Genomic DNA, 24865 nt, shown 5'->3' on the forward strand with positions numbered 1-24865 from the left:
GGAGCCTGGAGCCTGTTTCCGATTCTGTGTCTCCCTCTCTCTCTGCCCCTCCCCCGTTCATGCTCTGTCTCTCTCTGTCCCAAAAATAAATAAAAAACGTTGAAAAAAAAAAATTAAAAAAAAAAAACCAAAAAAACTAGTACCTATCATTTAATTTCATAAAAACGTCTTTTAAAAAGGCACAGGGCAATAAGAACAGTAAAACAGAAAACAGCAACAAAATTTTGGAATGTAGAAAGAAGATGAATGAGTGGTAACTAAATCAGCAGTCTTGAGAAAGCTTAATCTTTTTACATTGGCAGTGGGAAAAGCCAAGAAGAAATTCAGTTTATACCCAGAAACCTGTAAAAGTTCCAAAAAATGGTAGCTGTACAATGGTATTTGTGGAAAGGATGGCAAGATGGGATTAAAAAGGAGAATGGGTTAAAAAGTCTTTTTTTTTTTAAATGTTTCTTTTGAGAGAGAGAGAGAAAGAGCACACATGCAGGGGAGAGGCAGAGAGCAAGGGACAGAGAGAATCCCAAGCAGGCCCTGTGCCATAAGCCAGGAGCTGGACGTGGGGGCTCCATCTCACAAACCACCAGATCATGACCTGAGCTGAAATCAAGAGTTGGTTGCTTAACTGACTAAGCCACCCAGGTGCCCCTAAAAAGTGTTTAAAGAGCAGTTACACAAGCAACAAAAGAAAAATAAACTGGACTTCATCAAAATTAAAAACTTTTGTGCTTCAGAGGACACCACACCACTGAGAAGTGAAAGAACAACCAACACGATGGGAGAAAAATTTTGCAAACCCTATACCTGGTAAGGGTCTAGTAAACACGATATAAAAACAGCGCTTAAAACTCAAATATAAAAAGACAAATAACCCAAGTTAAAAATGGGCAAAGGATTTGCATAGACATTTCTCCAAAGAACTACAAATGGTCAATAAACACATGAAAAGATTCTCAACATCATTCTCCATTAAGGATACGCAAATCAAAACTACAATGAGATAGGACTTCACAGCCACTAGGATGGCTCTAATCAAAAAGATGGACAATAACGAATGTTGTAGAGGATGTGGAGAAATTAGGACCCTCATTTCCCACTGCTGGAAATATAAAATGGTGCAGCGTTTTGCAAAAACACTTTGGCAGTTCTTCAAAAACTTAAATGTAGAATTACCATATGACCCAATAATTCTACTTCCGGATATATTCCCAAGAGAGATGAAAACATATGTCATTTGTCAAACATGTGCCAAAAACCCATGTTCACAGTAGTACTATTTATAATGGCCAAAAATTGGGACGCCTGGATGGCCCAGTGGGTTAAGCGTCCGACTTCAGCTCAGGTCATGATCTCGCGGACCGTGAGTTCGAGCCCCGCGTCAGGCTCGGTGCTGACAGCTTGGAGCCTGGAGGCTGTTTCAGATTCTGTATCTCCCTCTCTCTCTGACCCTCCCCCGTTCATGTTCTGTCTCTCTCTGTCTCAAAAATAAATAAACGTTAAAAAAAAAATTTATAATGGCCAAAAATGGAAACAATCTAATGTCCATCAACTGACGAGTGGACACATAAAATGCGGCATATCCATACAATGGAATTTTATTCAGTAATAAAAAGAAACGCAATAATGATACCTGCTACAATATGGATGGAATTGGAACACGTTACTGAAAACATTAAACAAGGCACGTACTACTGTATGATTCCATTTATATGAAATCTCCAGATAGGCAAACCCACAGATACAGAAAGCAGATCAGTGGTTGCCTAGGACTGGGGATGTTGAGAGAAAAAAAGAAGTTACTGCAAAAAGGCAGGAGGTTTCTTTTTCGGGAGATTAAAATGTTTTAAAATTAGATTATGATGATGGTTTGCACAACTCTGTAAATATAACTACTGAATTGTACACTTCAAAGGAGTTAATCTCATGGTATATAGTTATATCTCAATAAAGCTATTAAAGAAAAATAAAAGGTCTAGGTAGGTATACCTGATTTTTTGGCGGATGGTGGTAAACCACTGCTTCCACCTCCAGCCCCACCTCCAGGGCTACCACCGCCAACACCAGGGCCTCCCGGAGAACCAGTCTTTTTACTCAGCAAACTATTGAAGAAATTTGCCAGGACACCTTCACTTGTAGCTCCAGCTATAAAAAACACAAACCAAAACACTTTCACTCAAAACATTAGATTCTTCTATAAATTTTTATCATAGTAATCACACACAGAAAGCAATGAATACTTAAATGTGTTCCAAATTCAAGTCTAGTTTGTTCTTTTGAGCCTGGATAACTTATCTCTAATCCATTTCCATAAAAACAAAATATGAGTAAATTTTAAGAGTATAAGGTAATGATGAAAAATTAGAACATTATTTAAAAAAGAAAACAACCAACAACATTTAAAACAGATGTTAGATGCTACTATACCTCCCTTTTGAAACCGGTTCTTCCAAAGTGTAACTGTTGAGAAATATTTGCCTCAAGTGTTACAAAAAGCTACTTAATCCTGTATGAAAACCAGTAGAAGTTCCAAGAGATAAGTGAGTACAGGATAACAAGAAACAATTCACAGGAGAGAAATACAAATAGAAAAGAAATACTAGGGAAAAAGCTCTTACTAGTATTTAAAGAATGCTGATTAGGTTGTGGCAAAACTGCAACACTCAATGTTGATGATATGTAAATAAGCCATTTGAAAAACATTACCAAAGGCACAAAAATGTACAAACTCTGACCTGCTAATCCCACTTATGGCAATTATTTCTATTGAAATAACTTTCATGTATATAGTTTTTTCTTTATGTCGATTGCAAATAACCTATTAACTAACATACGGATTTCTTTGATGACCTATCATAGGAGAAGGATTAAATGTAACACAAAACTTTCATAAAGCTTACCTCATAGATTGGATATATTAAGGCTACACTATAAAATAAACGGTTTGCAGTCTGAATGACTATGAGATTATACAACAAAGATTAGAAGCTACTGCACAAAAATGAAAACAGTTACGGAAAAGGTAGGAATCTAGGTAGATTTTTTTTTTTTAGTGTAAAATACACTGTGCTGTTTTCTCCAAGAAAAGAGAGAAATGTACCTTTCATGTTTGGATCAATTTTTTTTGACCCAGCAGGGATGGGCGACACGCTGGCAACATTGGACGACACAGATCGATTTGGTGTTCGAGGGGAGCCTCCTGGGACTCTTGGTGAGGCATCCTATGTAAAAATTAGGAAAGCTGTAATTCTAAAAACCTGAAACTTCCAACTTCACAAAAGTTATTAGAAAATGAAATTACTTTTTAACTGTCCCCCATCTGCACTACTGTACTTTTACACGGCAAGCCACTGCCAAAAATGTTTAGTAATTGTGTCCTCAGGATCAGAAAATACCAGAGACCTATCACATTTTAGAATACAAATTCCCCTTCCATGCAAAAAGAATGTATTCAATAATGGGGTGTGGTTATGAGTATAAGCTTGGGAGTCAGATCTGGATTCCAGTCTGGACTTGCAAGCTACCAGCTGTAAAATCTCAGGTAAGCTGTAACATCCTCCAAAGCCTCCATTTCCCCACCTGCAAGATGGGGCTGCCAGTACCTGCCTCACAGGGCGGTGGTGACAATTTATAAAATAACACATAGAAATGGTTCCACACTCAGTAACTGGTGCATGACAAACACCGCAAAATACTTCTTTATGATTTAAATATTCTAAGAAGGAGTGCAGTTTATCCTTTAGAATTTCACAAATTCTAGGAGAATTCTTAACTCAAGTTTATATCAAAGCACACCCATATGAGACATGTATACGATTAAGAAAGAAAAAAAAAAAAGCCAAACCAAGAATGTACTGCACTTTAGTAATTTTGTCCAAATCTGTAATACTGACCACAGGCCTTCCAGCTGCAGTTGGTGGTTGCTTTGCTAAAAGGGACTAAAAAACACAAAAGAGTTCTAGGTTAGGCATTCAGCATGTATTGCTGTATTTAAAACAAAACAAAACAAAACAAAAAAAAATATATATATATATGTATATATATATATATATATATATATATATATACATACACACACACACATATATATACACACACATATATATACACACACATATATATACACATATACACACACACACACACATATAATGAACAGTTTACCCATTAACCATACTAAATCTGCTTCTGATGTAATTTCATACCTACCTGTAGCTTCATAAGAAACACTTGGTCATCTTCTGCCACAATTTCCTTCTCATGTACAAACTGAAATGAGCAATGCATAAATGAGCGAGTCTAACATATTATGCTAAAACCATTAATCACATACTCTCTAGGTGAGACTAATTTTTAAAAAAAATTCAGTATAAACGTTACCTACATTTACACGAGTGAGCTGCCCTGCCCCAGCCCCTACAGTGCAGCTGGCCAGTAACTACCTGCAACAGTAAGAATGTTCCTGTCTCTGTGCTGTCCAATGTAGCCACCAGTTACCTGTAGCTACTGAGCACTCCAAATGTGGCTGTGGTGGAGGTACTGAAATTCTAATTTTATTTAGTTTCACTTAGTATGTATTTAAAGGCCATACGTGACTAGTAGCTACTGTATCAGGACAGCACAACCTTAGAGTCATAGGTAGGTTAATCATGCTTATAAAATATGCTAACCAACAGTTTGGTGTTTTAAGAGGGTCACTAATATCCCAGTTGAGTGAAAAGCAACTTGCCCCTGGTTTCTCTGAAACAAAAACATAATGACTTTTCTACCTGCTGAATAATTAGGCAAAAAGCAGCACAAGTATCTCCTGCCTTCTACTATTTCTATACAATGCATACCATGGTCTATTTTCCACCCAGCAGTCAGAGTGATCCTTTCAAAAGGTTAAGCAGATTACATCACTCCTCTGCTCAACCCCCACCTCCGATCGCATCCCACTCAGAATGAAATCCAAAGTCCTGACTCCAGCCAAATGAGAAGACCCTACAAGACCCTAACACTGCTTCCCACCTCCTGCCACTCTGGCCCTTCTCTTCACTCTTTTCCAGCCTCTCTGCCCTCCTCACCCATCCTGCCTTGAGGCACGTGCACTTTCTGCTTCCTTTGTACACAGCATTCTCCCCTCTTATCAGAGACATTCCCTAAACTTCCCACAACAGCTCGCTTCCCCACCCCACTGCTCTCACTCCCTCTCCCCTTACTTGGCTTTACTGCCACAGGACTTATCAGCACTTGAGAACTGACAGGTGCATGGATTTACTATCGCATGCCATTTGGCACCTCGTACCTCAACAGTGGCTCAGTAAATATTTGTGGGGTGAATAAAAACAACTTACAGCACAATTCTGTTGGTCAAAGAGAGAATGGGAAAAACCGTTGCTTTTTTTCCCCCACCTTGATGTGGGCATTTCTTTTAATAGACATTCAAACCAAATACCATGCCAATTGATTTTTCATTTATCATTACTTTTCTTATTTCTAATTACCCACAAAGAGAAGACAGATACTCAATATCAATACTTGGACTTTTAAGAAAGAATCTCATCATATATTAAATCAAAATTATTTTTCCTGAAGCATGTCCAAGTAAGTCACTGAGAAATACTGTAAGTAAACACTCGTTTTTAGGCAACTTTCCAGAAACACCTGTAATATCTAAGTATAGAACATCACATATTGCTTCACATGAAATCAAAATATGTGGAAGAAAGTACTTTCTGGAAGCAGATTTAATAGTCATACAAATGACATGTAACAGTTAAGACTAAGCCAGAAACTCCTGGACAGTTGTGGGCTAGCACAGGTAACTAATGGCTACAGAGAAGATCCCATAACTGCCTCACCAAATAGAAGCTAATAAAGTTATCCTACCAATGTTTGCTCGACTCCTGGCTGAGTTCTAGGTTGGAGGCTCACAGCGTCAACCTATTCAAACTTTTCAAGATCCACATGCTCACTACGCACACCAGTCCATGATTTCCATTAGACTGTGGAATCGGCGCCAGTATTTTTAACATGCCAGAGGCTCAGTAAGAATTCTGTGACTGAATAGCTGATTCATGTTTTGATAACACGGATCTTTATTTTGAACTGAACATTAGAAACACCCACATTACACTTAGAAACCCTCTTGATAGGAAAGGACCCCCTTATCTTTCTATCTATAATCTTAAAATTATGGACTCCCCCTTTGGTTTAAAAGGCTAAATATTGAGACTTTATACTAAAACTGTTACCTTTCGCACAGGTGGTTTGGTTATAATGTCTTCAAAATTATCTTCCGCTTTCAATGTTTGAAAATTTTCATGTAATATTCCTATTTTCTTATCGTTATCCCACCCTGCTGGGCTGGAAAGAAATGCACATGACAAATCTCAAGCATGCACATATATATATACATATATAGTCATTCATTAAATCCATGACCATATTAAAGGGAACAAATCTGACCAATTATGAAAAATTAATCGGCTTTTTTAGTGTCATGCTCAAGCTACAGTTTACTACTTTTTACCTAAAAAGGTTCTCCATCTTCCTGATTTTAAAAACGCAGTTTTGTTGCTGTTTTTTTTTTTTTGGGGGGGGGGCTGCTTAATTATTATTCTCTCTCAATGTATTCACAGAACTTTTTAAAAGCATGTCTAGATTATATACTGGCTCCTTTATTTATCAAAACCAATCAAAGAGTAAGTAAGTATATTGACATATGCACTCAACAGTTTAGCTATATATAATAGCAAGGCCTTCGGAAAAGACTCAGGCCAGCAGTAATTCTCAAAGGCAAAGATAAATAGATCAAGATGGGTTATAAATAAAACAATCTAGGAACAAATTCTCATCTACTCATCATGGAAAGGTCTATTGGTTTCACCTCAAAACTGAAAACGCGGATTCACCATCAAATTGCAGCAATAATACACGATAAAATAATACATTTGAAAGTATACTTACATAAATACTGCATCTTTTTCCACAACAACAGCAGGAATCTTATAGGGAAATCCATACAGTTTCTGAACGATATATTTATATACTAAGTCTATATTTTTGTTTTCTTTCACTGAAGTGTAAATAAGTGCTGCACCATCTGAATAATACCATTAAAGAAACTTTTGGACAAACTCCATCAACAGGTGCCATAAAATTCTGTGTTCTCAGCTGAACATTTGCATTTATATGCATATTAGTTTCAAAAATAACTCCCAGAGATACATTATACGGTACTCAAGAAGTTCAAAAGTATAAAAAAAAAAAAAAATTCTAAAGTGTAAAATACATACAGACTAAAATGCAAATAAAACAATCTTTACACAATCGACTTGATTTAGGGGGGCAAAAATCTCCTTAAGCCAAGAAAGGAAAGGTAAACTGATTAATATTGACATTACTACTATCTCTGCATTTAAAGCAAGAGAAGAGGTATTGGTTTTGTTTTTAACCTTCCTAAACTTCATGAAGGATGGATATTACTTATCAACGACTGTTTGGCTTGCATTTTTCAAAAAGATGGCTTGTGCTAGTGTGTCTTATGGTTTTCACTAGTCCCGGGAATTAGGACTTTAGGGACAAAGTTCAGGAGACCTACTAAGGAGAAAAGACGAACCAATAGGTACCACCAAGAAACTTTCAGGAATGACTCAAGGAAAACAGATTTCATGACCAAAATTTGAGGTAATACAACCTCACGAGGATGTATTAATCAAAGCAGACCCTAACTTCGACCTTTTATCCAAATGATACAGTAGATCCAAAGATCAAGAAAGGCCTGTGCAAAAGGGGGTAATGTGACTACTGACAGATGATATGGTTAGAGTGGCCATCAGAAATTCTACGGCCACAGCTAAGGACCATGCTCTAACACCGGCCACTGTGTCCCAAGAGAGATGATAACTTAGACCAAGAGGAGATGCTGGGAATAGTTGAACTTCTACTTCTGAACTGGAAGACTCGTATTTTCTAGTGCATGAACCAAAGGTTATGAATCTAATAGTACTGCTAAAAATGACTTGTCATAAAACTTGGTAGAAACAAACATCCTAACCTTAAGTAAAAGCTTAACTGTGTGAACTTTTCATTAATGATCTCTCACGAGAACCGATTTATGAATGCAAAAATTTGCATTGCAATTAACATTTAAAAAAATTAAGATGATTTTGAACTGTTGCCTTCACGCGTGCATACACATGCACCTCACTATCTTGAAGTGATTTCTCACAGTTTGAATTTTTTAATTTTTATTATTTATTTGTTTTTTTAATGTTTGTTTTTGAGAGAGAGACAGAGCATGAGCAGGGGAGGGGCAGAGAGAGAGAGAGAGAGAGAGAGAGAGAGAGAGACACACACACACACACACACACAGCACCCGAAGCAGGCTCCAGGCTCTAAGCTGTCAGCACAGAGCCCAATGCAGGGCTTGAACCCAGAAACTATGAGATCATGACCTGAGCCAAAGTCCGATGCTCAACTGACTGAGCCACCCAGTGCTTCTTTTTTTTTTTTTTTTAAATCAACGGGCTCTACTAAAGGTCTGTGATTATTTTAGTGGACAGTTTCCTTCCTGATTACATACCTGCATGTATATTTTCAAGAACAGCATTAAATAAACGTTTAAAGAGACTACGACTTCTTAAATTTGCTAATCTTCAGTAACAAAGTTTTTAAAAGACTCTTTATGTAAACAAATGCCCTTTAATTCAACCCAAGTCAACCATTATGTGACAGGAGAAAAGAAAGGGCCGCGGAGAGACAAAGGACTGAGGGGAAAATGCCAGTGTCAAGTGACCTTACAGCTCTCCTCAGTGCACGCAAGCTGTGACCACGGTTTCAACAGCAAATTCTCCTAAAAGCATTCGTGTACAACCCTCATTTTACCCTTCTTTTGCTGGTGTCTGTTATTCAGTGGCTCCTCTAATCCTTGCAACCTAGACAAGATTCCTTACAGGTTTCCTAACCTTGTGATTATCAAAATCTCCCAGAAAGCTTTTTAAAAGTACAGATTGTTCAGCCTCACCCTGAAATGTCCCAATTCAGCAAGCCTTAGCTGGCACAGCTAGATTTAGAAACCACTGCTTTGGACTATGTGTGGAGATGGTAACACACTGAACATATTAAAAATGAGAACACACAAACCTGAATATTGATCTTGCCCCACTGCCACTTCCGATAAATGAGCCCTGCTTTGTAATCAGAATGTTTTCAATGCCAGTTCATTAGAATTTTCCACAAAAGACTAATAGTTATTTTTCTTAAGCACAGTACTTTAAAACACAGCAAACCAAAGTTAATAGATTTCAGCACTTGCTTTTATACCTCAAAATACCCAGATACAAATGATTTGGGAGCTAAAATGAAATTCCTAACCAGGGCAGGAGGAAAAAAGCCTATGGAATTTCTGAAGTCCATCAATTTAATTCCCTTAACTGAAATAAGCAAACAAACAGGAAAGGTACACTGCACCAATCAATGTAGTAAAAGGATACACTGTAAACAAAACTTCCGGATATGTGACTGAATAAAATCAAAATGTTCATCTCTGTAGTCATGTTCTTTCTCCAATACACTAATGGCATCACACTGTGGAGAAAATAATTAAAAGAAAAAAAACCCCCAATAATAACAGCATTAACTTTAAATAATCAAAGTTAAATATAATGATTTCGATAGTTCAGTTTTGGGTGGGGGAATGTCACAAAACTATCACACTGATAAGGTGACCATCAAAATATCAGAACATCAATTACTCCTGTCTAAGATTCTTTCAGGTGGAGATAAGACTAAGGAATCATTTTATTTCTTTAAAAAGTATTAACGTCCATGGTGTATTGAATGTGGCAAAAATACCAAAGAGAAAGTTTTAGTACATAGAGAATGAAGACTCACAGGACCCACAAATGGATGCTCATACTTGCTGACCCAACCACTTATGACCTAAACGAAGTTTTTAAGATCGAAAATCTATTCTAGTTCTATAAAACACTCTTTATAGCCAGGGAGTCTGTACATTTCCCTATTTCCCTCTTTGATTTATTATAAAGTGTATACAGTGACAGAACTAGTTAACAGAATTTTGATAATAGCAATCCTATCACAACCTCTTTAGTAAATAAATAAAAAACCCTCGATAACTGCATATCAACTTTACATAATGAGTGGTGGTACACACTGAAGTTGATTTTAAGTACATAATCTTCCGATATTAGGATATCAGTGTATCACAATTTAATGTGGCAAAATACATTTTATAAAAATTAATACTGAAGTTATCATCTTACCTGTATTATTTCTACTCAACTTACTGTACAACGAAGTCTAATTGAAATTAAGAATATGAAATTCAATCACAAGCAGAGTATGTGAAGTAACATTTTCTTTCAAAGGCACTATGATTAAGATCACAAAATCAACATGTGATTATCATTCCATATTTTAAACTATTATTTCTATTTGTTAGGAAAAATTATCTAGGAAAGCTAATGTGCCAACTCCAAAAGAAGGCTGGAAAACAAAATGGTTGTTCATCCACGGTTAACACCAGTAGTAGAATCTCTAGGAAGGAAGCTAACCTTTGTGCAAACTACTAGTACTGGGATGCCCAAGTTATGTGTAAGTGTGTCCGCACCCAGAGGTAAAACCACACTGTCGTCTTTATCTTCCTGTGACCCGGTATTTCTTCTCTGAGGAGAGGCTGGAAAATCTTCTCCCGGCTCTACATATTCTTGGAAGTCTCTAATCACTGAAAATCAAAGTAAATAATTTAATACATGGTTTAGAAATTGCTTTATTTCAGCAGGTAGCTTTTTCTGCCATAATCTAAATACGTATTTTACGAGAGTTTGTATTTAGTGTTATGTAAGAGAAGATACAAGAAGGGTTTGAGAAATCTGTTTCAAAGACAGAACAGAAACACCAGACTCACATTAATTATGAGGAGGCAGAGTACAACAATTGAGTAGGCTCCAAAGAGTAGGGTTCAATGTAAGCTGGTTCTGTCTGGGCAAATTACTTTGGGCAAGTCACACTCTAGCTTTGCCTCTCTATATTCTCTAATTCACAAAGCTCACTGAAAGGATAAGAAAATGGGTGTGCATGTGTGTGGGGGGGTGCTCCACAATTTAAAAGACCTAGATGACTTTCTTTATTTTATTTTTTATTAAAAAAAATTTTTTTTAATGTTTGTTTATTATTGAGAGACACAGAGGGAGCGCAAGCAGGGGAGGGGCAGAGAGGGAGACAGAATCCAAAGCAGGGTCCAGGCTCTGAGCTGTCAGCACAGAGCCCGACACGGGGCTTGAACCCACAGACCATGTGATCATGACCTGAGCAGAAGTCAGATGCTTAACTGACTGAGCCACCCAGGCGCCCCTAGATGACTTTCTAATATTACTTTCCTTTCTCTAAAGCTCTTTACTCAGGTCTTCTCCTTTTCACCTAGGTACAATCTTGGGCCATATTCATTCTGTAACCCTGGTAAAAATTAATGATATTACCAGCACTGATAAATTTTTAGAACTCATTTGCAAGACTGTCACAACCTTCACTTAACAAAAATTCAATGTAAATGTATTAAGAACCTTAACAATGTATACTTTGACTCAGTGATTACTCTTTAAGGAATTCTCAAGGAAATAATCAGTGATACAGGATTTCTATATAAGGCTGCTTTCCATGTTTAAAAGCAAAATAACAAATCTGGAAACAAATGATTCACAGCATAGGATTAAAACTGTATATGAGGGAATTCTTTTTAAATTTTTCTTAATTTTTATTTTTGAGAGAGAGAGAGAAAGTGTGTGCACGAGCAGGGGAGAGGAGCAGAGGGAGAGAGAGAAAATCTCAAGCAGGCTCCATGCTTGTGCAGAGCCCAACGTGAGGCTCGATCCCATGACCGTGGGATCATGATCTGAGCCCAAGTCAAGAGTCTGATGCTCAACTGACTGAGCCCCCAAGCACCCCATGTGTATGAGGGAATTCTATACAGAATCATAAAGAAGAAAATGATCTTAAACTTACATGGGGTCAAGGAAGAGGGAACCTTGAATAGTTGAGTACAGTTCCTTCAAGAACACAGGGGCATGCATACAACCTTAGCAGACCTGGTAGCTATTACCCATCAAATCAAAGGGTAAAATCTAACAGTGTTAGATTTTTTTTAGCATATACCAGAGTTAACTGATTCAGTAGTCCAGGGTGGGGCCCAGAATGTGTATTTCTGACAAACTCCCAGCTGTACTGATACTGATGCTGCTGGTCCTGGGACCACAAACTGAGAACCACTACCGTAGTATAAACTTAGCAGGGAAAAAAAAAGACCTATAGGCAATGGCCAAACAGGGAAAGAGAGGTACAGATTAAAAGCAGTTAGACATCTTTTTCAGGAATTTAGGACAGATTCTCCTAAGTCTCTACTATTTCCTTGCATATAAATTCCAGTAAGCTGTTAATCTTCTAAAAATTATTATCAGTCAACAATAACAAAGAAAAGCAGATTCCATCTGCATATTTTCTTAAGCAAAGGCATTGGCAAATGAAGAACTCTCAATGAAATTAAGAACTGTGACAACTAACTTACAATTTGTTAGAGATAACCCTTGTTATCATAATTTATCTGAAAACTTCCAATTTACATGGGTATGTACAAAATATACACTTTGTAAATCATAAAACCAGTTTAACATTTTTATATTTACGTTGTTAACATTTTTGGGGCACATTTCATGTTGACAACGTTGATAAGAGTGCTTTATTTACCAAGAAATGAAACTGCTGAAAATAAACAGCTGACGAAAGATTCAAATCTTTTTAATCCTGAAAATCTACTTCCCAAATGAACATTTATGGCCCTTTGGCAAAGGAGAAAAGGCACCTCTACTAAGGAGTCTGCCATTATATATAGTACAGGTTTCCAATTTAAAACTACATTAAAACCTAGCACATCAAATTAAATTTCAAAAACAGTAGTCACATTATGTTTCCTTCATTGAATCTTACTCAAAGTCAAAAATTGCTAACAATTACAATAGCTAGGATATCAGGTGTTTGAAATCTATATTCGTATTTCTAAACTACTCACACTTTTGTTCCATTTCTTTCATTTCTTCAGGAGGAATTTTCAACTTGTCAATATGTTCTCTAATAACACTTGCCCATTTCTGTAAAGAATCCAAAGCAGTCCAAGGCTTTGACATATCAACAACCAGCATAACTAGAGTGTCCTTCAGAGAAATGGCATCCAGTGAAAATTTCAGGAGGCCCTTGTGATACAGGTCTCCATCTAAGATCCATACATTACATCTTGTTTGATCTATAAGAGACAAAAAAAGTTACCAAGGCAACTGGATTAAGTTATGTCATTATCCAACTAATAATACTACTTGGTATTCTAGGGCATCTCCACAAAGGATGGCTCCTTTGACAAGGTTCAACTCCTTAGATCACATCTATCAATTTAATAAAGGCCTAACAAATTTTCAGGAAGATAATCTAACTGCCAACACAAAACACCAGCAGCCTCTACTTCTTGTTTCTCAGTCCCAAATCACAGGCTGAATAACATGTTTCTATTCTTACCATCAGCATAGAGAGCCATGCACGTACAAGATATCATACACAAAAATGAGAAGGCACGTGATGTATACAAGAAAAGAACAGCTGATCAGATTGAAAAAAGCTGGGAGGCAGATGACATTTTTTGTGTCAAAAATGAGAAGGTGAAAAGGGATTGGCAAAACAACCACAGGATACTATTATTTCACTATTTGAGGGAAAACGAACTGAAAAATTGAGATTCTTGAAGGATGGCAAGGAAGCTACAGTCTGAACACTAGAATATCTTAAGATGTTAAAAAAATACCACTAGAAGAATTCTAATCCCAAGCCAATAAAAGTTATGTCCACACATAAGTGGCATGACACAGCAGGACTCCTAGTAAAAGATGACACACTAAGAAAAGTCAAAGACTAAAATGAGCAGGCAGTGCACCTCAGAAAGGCCTCAGGAAACTTGGTTTACATACAAACGACACTCACCATCTCGGTCTTCATCGTGAACATTGAAGTACAAATATTCCAATCCTCTTCCTTTCTTATACTCTTCTATTCCCTGAATTTTTCTTATTAAGCTTGTTTTTCCAGCTCCATCTTCACCTGTAAAAAAGGACAATCCTTTTTAATTATAATACGGATTATTTAAGGATGCTTTTTAGTGTCAAGTGAAAAACCCAACTGGCACTAGCTTCAACCAAAAGGGTAATTTGATGAAAGACATCTAGGTAACTATAAAGTTGAAGATGCTGACTTCCCCCCCCCCGGGTTCTTTGTCCTGGTGTCTCTGCCCTTGCTTTTAAGTCTAGTTCTATCCTATTACAAATGGTTTCCTCTGTGGGTATTTTTCACGAAGTTCAACTTTTATGTCATCCCAGTTTCATCTAAAAGGAACAAAAGACTCTCTCTATTGGCTTTCAGTCTGAAGAATCTCAGGTAAGACTCTTAACTGGCCCAGTTTGGGTCATGTGCCCACCCATGGCCCACTCATGGAGGATGGAAGATGCATCAAAATTGACCAGGCGGGGAATTGTGGCTATAGCCTCACCAAAACCATGAAGTCGTAAGAAATATTAATAACGGAGGGGTAGAGGTAGTAAACTGAGTAAGAATAAGGGTACAGGGAACGTAGAACAGACAAAAATAAAATGTAGACTGAAAAAATATTAATAGCAAAAACACAAGAAACAGCAAGTATTGGTAAGGATGTAGAGAAAAAGTAACCCCCATGCACTGTGGGTGGGAATGCAAACTGGTACAGTCATTGTAGAAAACAGTATGGAGGTTCCTCAAAAGCTTAAGATGGAACCACCCTACCGTCCAGTAATCACACTATGGGGTATTTACCCCAAAATACAAAAACACTAATTCAAAGGGATACATGCACCCTTAGGTTTATTGCAGCATTATTTACAATAGCCAAATTATGGAGGTGGCTCAAGTGACCATCGATAGATGAATGGATAAAGATGTGGTGTGTATGTATATAATTCAGCCATAAAAAGGAATGAAATCTTGCCATTTGCAACAACATGGATGGAGGCTGGAGTATAATGCTAAGTGAAAAAAGTCATAGAAAGACAAATACTGTATGATTTCATTCACACGTGGAATTTAAGAAAACAAACGAGCAAAGAAAAAAAACAGAGAGACAAACCAAGAAACAGACTCTTAACCACAGAGAACAAATGGTTCTGATGGTTACCAGAAGGGAGGAGGTGGGGGATGGGTGAAATAGGTGACGGGAATAAAAGAGTATATGCATCATAACAAGCACTGAGTAATGTATAAAACTGCTGAATCAGTATATGGTACACCCGAAACTAATATAACATTGTTATGTTAATGACAGTGGAATTAAAACAAACAACTTAAAGCGTGCCTGGGTGGCTCAGCGGGTTAAGCATCTGACTCGATTTCGGCTCAGGTACATGATGATCTCATGGTTTGTGGGATTGAGCCCCATGTTGGGTTCTGCACTGACAGCACAGAGCCTGCTTGGGATTCTCTCTTTGCCCCTCCCCCACTTGCACGCCCTCTCTCACTCTCTCTCAAAATAAATTAACATTTAAAAAAATAAAAAAATAAAGGACTTAATAGAAATATTAGCAGCAAGAAATTATTTGATTTAAACTTGACAAAAGTTTAAAAACTTTAAAACTAGGCTGGCTACTATTTGATGTTTTGCTGAAGATTTTTCAATATCATAAATCTACTTAAATACTACATATTACCATCTCATGGACTTAGTTATTTCTTTTTAATTTTTTTAACGTTTATTTACTTTTGAGAGATGGAGAGAGAAACAGAGTGTGAGCTGGAGAGGGGCAGGGAGAGAGAAGGAGACACAGAATCCAAAGCAGGCTCCAGGCTCAGCTGTCAGCACAGAGCCCGACTCGGGGCTCAAACTCATGGACCGCGAAATCATGACCCGAGCCGAAGTCGGACGCTTAACCGACAGGGCCACCCAGGTGCCCCGTGAACTTGTCTCGTTATTAGCAGTATCATGTTAATAGTACTCATAAATGTGAGTTTCTTAGATCTAAGGACTTATTCCTGGAGAACATTCACAAGTTCTTTGAAAATTTAAAAATTGTTTTCATGTTAAACTTAAAAAAACTATGTAAGTCTTGGATCTTCTGAATGACCATCTTTATATCTAAGTGTTGCCACAGACTGCAGTAGTCACTTCTGCATAGGTGTTTATAATCCTACTGGTGACAAGCTGAGGCCAAGTAATGCAGACAGAACAGAGACAAGACACACAGACCTGTCAAACTTAAAGTATCGCATAGTAGATAGTACTATATTCAACTGAACTGGCAAGACTGGTTCTTTTTATGAACTATTTTCCAACACTTCATAGCAAAAACTGTCACCTTAAAAAGGCAATGAAGAACTCGTCATTAAATGAGTACTTCTTTTTCAGCACTATTTTTGCAGTACTATTAAAATGGTTCATCAAAATAACAGACTGGATTGAAAATAGTAATATCTATGATAATGCCAATGATTATACCCATGATGATCCATCATGCTTAAATGGAAATAATAAAGTTAACCAGTAAAAAAGAGAATATATAAATACTTGTACTATTAAACCCAACACTGGCATTTAATTTCTGCAGAAAATTTGTTATATTGATTGCTAATTTGAATTTTATCAATTCATTTCACTGGACTAATCGTTCTCAAAAATGTACCAGCCTCACCGGGGGGCTTATTAAACACACATTGCTGGGCTTCCCCTCCTGGGTTTCTGATTCAGTAAGTTTGGGGTGGGGTCCAACAATCTGCATTTCTAACGAGCAACCAGTGCTGCTGATGCTGCTAGTGTGGGGACCACACTCTGAGGAACCACTCCATTAGACATTCACTACATTAAGCATCAGGAGTACAAAGATCCTTATGTCAAAGTCACTGTCCTCTAGGAGGCTGACAAATTGGAGAGGGAAAACAAATAGATGATTTCAAGATACTGTCATTAGGTCTATACTGGAGATAAGCAACAACCGGGAGGCCAGCCCTAAGGGAATATCTTCGTCTTGCCTGGAAGTCAGAAAGGACTTTGTAGAGGTGGCAGGTAACATTATAGCCAAGTCTTGTAGTATTAATGAGCCATGGACAGCTAATCATCCCAGGAAGTAAGGAAAGCATATACAGAGGCCTGGAGGCAAAGAAGTGTTTGTCCTTCTACAAAGGACAGATAATTTGAAGAATGTTAGGATGTGAGGGGAACAGAAGCCAGAAAGTGAGAACAAGTACAGAATGCCAGATCATGAAGGGCATCTTATGCCAGGCTGAGAAGGTCACACTTTATCCTGAAGATAACAGGGAGCCACTGGCAGTATTTAAGTATTTTAGAAAGACCTCTATGGCGACAGTATGGGAGGGAGACTGGTAAGTTTAGGAGTTAGGAGACTAGGTAACTCGGTCTTACTGGAGTCCTAGCAAGAAATGAGGTAGGCCTGAACTAAGGTTAATAGCGGTGGGAACAGCTGTACTCAAGGCAGACTTGGTTGGGAGCTGGTAGAGAGAGGAGGAGGAAGACACAGAAGTCAGAGAAGGCTCTCTCTCTGTCACTGCTTCAGGAACATCGCCCTCTTCTACTCTACCACTTAACCTCTGAGGTGGCTGGTCCTGAGTCTTCCTTGCAGGCTGCTCTTCCATCCCTACCCAACGTCTGTACAATCCAGGGTTCCTTCCTCAGCCTTCTACTCTTCTCCCTCTGAATGTAATTCCAGGAGAAGCTCTGAAGACGACTTCTGTACTCCCTATAATCTGGTGACCCATGGATTTCTTTCCAGCCTTAGCCTCTCCTGAACTGCTAACTGGTCAGCAATACTTGGATGTCCCCTAATACCAGATATTTCACTTGCAAAGATCTTCTCCCATTTGATAGACTGCCTTTTAGTTTTGATGATTTCCTTCACTGTGTAGAAGCTTTTTATTTTGACATTTATTTTTGCTTTTACTTTCCTTGTCTCAGGAGACATATCTAGAAAAATGCTGCTATAGACGCTGTTGAAGAAATTACTGCCTGTGCTCTCTTCTAGGAATTTTATGGTTTCAGGTCTCACATTTAGGGCTCTAATCCACTTTGAGTTTATTTCTGCATATGGTGTAAGAAGGTGGTCCAGTTTGCAGATAGCTGTCCGGTTTTCCCAATACCAGTTGTTGAAGAGACTGTCATTTTCCCCTTGTATATTTTTCCCTCCTTTCTTGAAGATTGACCAGATAATTGTGGGCTTATCTCTGGGTTTTCTATTCTATTCCATTGATCTATGTGTCTATTTTGGTGCCAGTATCATATTGTTTTGATTACTACAGCCTCGTAATATAAGTTGAAGTCTGGAACTGTGGCACCTCCAGTTTTGGTTTTCTTTTTCATGACCACTTTGGCTATTTGAGGTCTTTTGTGGTTCCATATAAATTTTAGGACCGATGTTCTAGTTCTGTGAAAATGCTGTTGATATTACAAAGATGTAGTCTTGTGCTACTGCTATACACATCTTCTAATCACATTATTTGTTAGGGTTTTTTTTCTTTTTCTCCCTTTTTAGATCTTTAAGCATTTAACCCCTGGCCTCTGCCTGGTTGTCTTCTCACTATATAAACATGCTACTCAAAAGTGAACATTCACTAAATTCTTAGCACACTCCAATCCGTTCCGCATCCTGCGGCTTGAGTGATCTTCCTGAAACAATTTCCTCATGCCACTTCTGCCTCTTAGGACCCTTCAGGGTATTCTAGTTAATAACATACGAAAGCTCAAATATTTAGAGTGAAGTAAACTAATATCAGGAACTTACTTTGTAATGCATAAAAAAGGGTGGAGCAGTGAAACATTTATGTGATAAAGCAAATACAGTTAAATGTTAACGGTAGAATCTAGGTTTGGGTATATGACTATTCACTTCAAAATTCCTCCAACACGCTTGGAATTTCCATAGGATGTCAGAAAAAACCCTCAGGGTCCTCCTGCTGCCCTTAAAAAAAATTTTTTTTTTAATGTTTATTTTTAAGAGAGAGAGAGAGCGCGTGACAGTGGGGGGAGGTGCAGAGAGAGGGGGAGAATCTAAAGCAGACTGCAGGCTCTGAGCTGTCAGCACAGAGCCCGATGCTGGGCTCGAACTCACGGACTGAGAAATCGTGACCTGAGCCGGTCAGACACTTAACCAACTGAGCCACCCTGGTGCCCCTTCCTGCTGCCCTTGCAATAAAGCCCAATATTCCTTACAAAAGCCACTTAATTCTTCTGCCCCTCGCTATATCCCATTTCCCACAACCCACATGCTAGTCTCCAGGTCCTGCAGAGCCAGACAGGGTGCAGTCTCCCAACTCTGAGTCTTCACACGTGCTGTCACTTCTTTCTGGAATATTCTTCCCTTTCCCTCACATCTGGGAGAACCCCAGCTTATCCTTCCGGTCTCCATTTAGTTTCCTCTAGGAAGCTTTCTTTGCCTCCACGAGTCTGGTTAAGCACTCTTCCTCATACTCGCAAAAACACACTGCACACTTAAAGACACTTCAATGTAATGTGTCAGCTCATTTATGGATTTCCTTCAGGGGAATGTCAGTCTGCCAAGTCTGTCCCCTTCATTCAACAAATATTCTTTGAGCAAGTTCTCTTAACAATAAGCAGGATATAAAGTCCTTGCATTTAAGATACTTAATTATCCTATTCTTTTTTTTTAAAGTTTTTAAAAATAAATTTTGAGAGACAGAGAGCGAGGGCATGAGGCGGGTAGGCGCAGAGAGAGAAAGAGAGAATCCCAAGCAGGCTCTGCGCGGACACAGGGCTTGATCTCATGAACTGAGCTGAAATCAAGAGTCCAACGCTTGCTTAACTGACTGAGCTACCCAGGCACCCCGAAATTATCCCATTCTTAACAGGCACTGTCCCTGCTTGTTCAACAAAAACAGAAACCATGTTGTCTTAGTCTCTTTGGGCTGTTATAACAAAAATACCATAGGTTAGGTACCTTTTAAACAACACAATTTATTTCTTACGGTTCTGGAGGGTAGGAAGTTCAAGATCAAGGCACTGGCAGATCTAGTGTCTAGTGAGGGCTTGTTTCCTGGTTCGTAAACAGCTGTCTTCCGTGTCCTCACACGTCAGAAGAGGTAAGAGAGCATTCTGGTGTCTCTTTTATGAGGGCCCCATTCATGAGGCCTCTGCTCTCATAACCTAATCATCTATAAAAGACCATACCTCCTAATGCCATCGCCCTGTGGGATACAATTTCAACCTATTCATTTGAGAGGTACACATTCACTGTGTAGCACCCACCATATAGTCAGAAGATCCTTTACCAATATTCATTATCTCTTAATCACGGCTATAGTCTCTATTTTCATAACTATACCCCATCTATAATAGCTTGTCCTGGGCCTTTACCCACAATCTATTACAATAATTTATTCACTCGTATCTATAAAACTCAAGTGGTTACCTCTCAACAATAACACATCAATTAATTGTGTAAGCTCATAATACATATCTCCTTCACTAAACTTAGAAAAGCTTTCTAGTCATTGGAGCTGGCAGTATTCAGCTGCCTTGGTCCAGCCAAGATGAATGATGTTTGACACTACTAAAAAGTCCATCATGAACCCTTTCTCTTTATTCTATTATGCAATTAGAAGGATTAAAACATATTAAAATTCAGGATACCTCTATTTGGCATTGACAGACATCTAAAAACCATCTTTACTGGCCAAACCATTCAAGAAACAAAAGTCACTGAATTCCAAGTTATTTTTGGAAAACAAAACAGTAACCTAACAGTTTGAAGAGTGAAATAAAAGAAAAATAACTATTTACATACTTAACTCCAAGCAATTAATATACCTTTAAAGTGGCAATTAGGGCAATGGGGACTATGTGGCTTTAAACCTAAAGCAATCTACAGATTCAATGCAATCCCTATCAAAATTCCAGTGGCATTTTTCACAAAAATAGAACAAACAATCCTAAAATTTGTCTGGAACCACAAAAGACCCTGGGTAAGCCAAAGGAATCTTGAGAAAGAAGAACAAAGCTGAAGGCATCATGCTCCCTGACTCTGAACTCTATTACAAGCTACAGTCATTAAAACAGTTAAGGTATTGGCGTAAAAACAGATATATCAATGGAACAGAATAGAGAAACCAGAAATAAACCCAAGTGTATATAGTCAATTAATATATGACAAAGGAGCCAAGAATATACAATAGGTAAAAGGTAGTCTCCTCAATAAATGATGTTGGGAAAAACTGGACAGCCGTATGCAGAAGAATGAAACTGGACCACTATCTTATACCAAATACAGACATTAACTCAAAATGGGTTAGACCTGAACATAAGACCCAAAACCATAAAGCTCCTAGAAGTTAACACAGGCAGTAAGCTCCTTGATACTGGTCTTGGCAATTATTTTTTTTAAATTTTTTCCTTATGTTTTATATATGAGAGAGAGGCAGAGAGTGAGTAGGGGAGGGGCAGAGAGACAGAGACAGAATTAGAAGCAGGCTCCAAGCTCTGAGGTGTCAGCACAGAGCCCGACGTGGGGCTCGAACTCACAAACCGTGAGACTGTGACCTAAACTGAAGTCAGACACTTAACTGACACTTAACAAGCCACCCAGGTGCTGCAGCAATTATTATTTTTTTTAATCTGACTCTAAAAGCAAAAGCAACAAAAGCAAAATAAACAAGTGGGACTACATCAAACTAAAAGGTTTTTACACAACAAAGGAAACCATCAACAAAATAAAAAGGCAACCAAATGAATGGGAGAAAATATTTCCAACGCCTATATCTCATAAGGGGTTAACATGCAAAATGTATAAAGAATGCATACAATTCAATTAGCAAAAAACCAAACAATATAGTTAACAAAATGGGCAGAAAACATGAACAGACATTTCTCCAAAGAAGACCCAAAAGGCACATGTAAAGATGTTCAACATCACTAGTCATCAAAAAAAATGCAAACCAAAACCACAATGGGATATCACTTCACACCTGTTAGAATGGCTAGTATCAAAAAGATAAGAAAAAACAAATGTTGGCAAGGATGTGGAGAAAAGGGAACCCCTGTGCCCTGTTGGTGGGAGTATAAATTGGTACAGTCATTGTGGAAAATAGTATGAGGTTCCTCAAAAAATTAACAATTTTGGTATTTTGACCATATGATCCAGCAATTCCACTCTTGGAAATTTATCCAAAGAAGATGGAAACACTAACTTGAAAAGATACATGTACCCTTATGTTCACTGCAGCATTATTTATAACAGCCAAGATAAGAGAACAACCTAAGTATCCATTGATGGATGAATGGATAAAAGAAGATGTGAGATACACACACACAATATTATTCAGCCACAAGAAAGAATGAAATTCTGCCATTTGTGACAACATAGAGGGACCTTGAGGGCATTATGCTAAGTGAAATAATTCAGATAAAGAAAGACAAATGCAGTATAATCTCTCTTATACGTGGAATCTAAAAAAAAAAACCCCAAACTCCTCAAGCTCATAGATACAGAGAACAGATTGGTGGTTGTGGGATGGGGCGGGGGGTGGGGGTGGGGGTGGGGCTATGGATGGAGGGCATCAAAAAGTGAATTTAAAAAAAACAAGCATTCAGGGGCGCCTGGGTGGCTCAGTTGATTAAGCATCCGACTCTTGGTTTCAGCTCAGGTCACGATCTCACAGTTCCTGAGTTTGAGCCTCAGGTTCCGAGCTGACAGTGCAGAACCTGCTTGAGATCTCTCTCTCCCTCTCTGCCCTGCCCCACTCTCTGTCTCTGTCTCTCTCAAAATAAATAAACTTAAAAAAAAAAAAAAAAGTACTCAATGCTAAATACATAAATAAAAAGAGCAAAGACAAAAAAAAAAACCTCCCCAGAAATATAGGAATTTTCGGGTGACTTTTTTGACACTAAAAGGGCATTACAGTACATAAATCAATGACACAAACTACTCAAATCACATAAACACTTCTGAGAATCACTTAGACTGAAAGCTTAAAATTCTAAGCCATGGAGAGCATGGAGAAAACTAAACAAATAAAATAAAAATTCTCTCTAATGACCAAACCATCGAGGAAACAAAAGTCACTAAATTCCAAGTTATTTTTGAAAAAACAGAGTCTAATGGTTTGAGCAGTAAAATAAAAGAAAAATAACTACATATGTCCTTCATTCTATGCAATTAATATATCTTTAAGGTGGCAAGTCGGGCAATGGGGCCTGTGTGACTTCAGAAAACTGTTAAGAAAGCTTTATCTTCGGTTCCTCCGCCTTCAGCTGGCAGTGAAACAGACAGACTAGCTTTAAGTGTGCCAGCCAAATAGTTAATGATCTGTAAACATACACTTACACAAGTGCTGAGAGTTCCTGTTTAAATAGACTAAGATGAAAGTCCTTCTATAAAGAGCCCTTTAGTGATGATGTTAAAGTTATTCTCTAAATATTTCATCTAAGTTTGCGGTTTATATTAGATTTTCTTAAAGAGGACATATTTGAAAGATGTTTTTTAAAGCAAACAGAACTATTTAATTAGATCTAATTATATTCTAATAGAGCTATTTTCATGTCCTCATCCAGGTGCTGGGAAGCTTTTTATGTAAAGAACTAGATAGCAAATATTTTAATTTTTTTTTAAGGTTTATTCATTTTTCAGAGACAGAGCGTGAGCAGGGAAGGGGCAGAGAGAGAGGGAGACACAGAATCCGAAGCAGGCTCCAGGCTCCGAGCGGTCAGCACAGAGCCTGACGCGAGGCTCAAACTCGATCATGACCTGAGCCGAAGTCGGACACTCAACTGACTGAGCCACCCAGGCGCCCCTAGATAGCAAATATTTTAGGCTTTGCAGTTCACATAAGGTCTCTATCACATATTCATCTTTGTTTTTTCCCCCCTCCATCTCTTTAAAAATATAAACTATTCTTGGTTTGTGGCTATACAGAAATAGCCTATGGGCCAAACCCTGTCCTAGTGGATGAACCAAAGGAAGAAAGATCTGTTGATTTGATTACAGTGAAATTCCCCACAGCAAATAAGCCTGTATTGCACATTATCTGTCTGAGAACTGTTCAAAAAAGTCACTCTGTGAGCACTTGATTTGTAAGATCCAAGCACTAAAAGAACCCAGTTTTACTTTTTAATTTTTTTAAGATTTTATTTTTAAGTTTATTTACTTTGAGAAAGAGCGCGTGCAAGTGGGCGTGGAGCAGAGAGAGGGAGAGAATCCCACACAGGCTCCTTGCCTGTGCAGAGCCCGACGCCCCACGCAGGGCTTGATCTCACAAACTGTGAGATCATGACCTGAGCCAAACATCAAGAGTCAGATGCTTAAAAGACTGAGTCACCCAGGCACCCCTTAAAATTTTATTTTTAAGTAATCTCTACACACAATGTGGGGCTCAAACCTACAATCCCAAGATCAAGAGTAGCATGCTCTTTCAATTGAGCCAGCCAGGTGCCCCAAAAGAACTTCAGTTTTAGCATAAAGCAATAATGGCCATCAATTCTTACTTCTTTTCAGCTCAAATTAGAAAACCAAATTGATTATAAAAGAAAATCTCCGGGGCGCCTGGGTGGCGCAGTCGGTTAAGCGTCCGACTTCAGCCAGGTCACGATCTCGCGGTCCGTGGGTTCGAGCCCCGCGTCAGGCTCTGGGCTGATGGCTCGGAGCCTGGAGCCTGTTTCCGATTCTGTGTCTCCCTCTCTCTCTGCCCCTCCCCCGTTCATGCTCTGTCTCTCTCTGTCCCAAAAATAAATTAAAAACGTTGAAAAAAAAAAAATTAAAAAAAAAAAAAAAAAAAAAAAAAAAAAAAAAAAAAA

The 24865-nt window shown here is 38.2% G+C and overlaps 1 protein-coding gene across 1 annotated transcript in view; it reads right to left on the bottom strand.

The window, feature by feature from the left end:
- Window positions 1-24865, bottom strand: part of DYNC1LI1 (dynein cytoplasmic 1 light intermediate chain 1) — a 43432-nt gene that overhangs the window by 8009 nt on the left and 10558 nt on the right. Inside the window, exons 3-12 of the mRNA XM_049629901.1 lie at window positions 14020-14136; window positions 13064-13294; window positions 10557-10726; window positions 9474-9567; window positions 6946-7081; window positions 6231-6342; window positions 4204-4263; window positions 3888-3932; window positions 3095-3215; window positions 1984-2139 (exon numbers count right to left, since the gene is read on the bottom strand). Of these exons, the coding sequence (XP_049485858.1) occupies window positions 1984-2139; window positions 3095-3215; window positions 3888-3932; window positions 4204-4263; window positions 6231-6342; window positions 6946-7081; window positions 9474-9567; window positions 10557-10726; window positions 13064-13294; window positions 14020-14136 (1242 nt within the window). The remainder of the gene's footprint in view (window positions 1-1983; window positions 2140-3094; window positions 3216-3887; window positions 3933-4203; window positions 4264-6230; window positions 6343-6945; window positions 7082-9473; window positions 9568-10556; window positions 10727-13063; window positions 13295-14019; window positions 14137-24865) is intronic.

This window comes from Panthera uncia, chromosome C2 (assembly GCF_023721935.1).
Source record: "Panthera uncia isolate 11264 chromosome C2, Puncia_PCG_1.0, whole genome shotgun sequence".
In the NCBI taxonomy this organism is placed as follows: domain Eukaryota; kingdom Metazoa; phylum Chordata; class Mammalia; order Carnivora; family Felidae; genus Panthera; species Panthera uncia.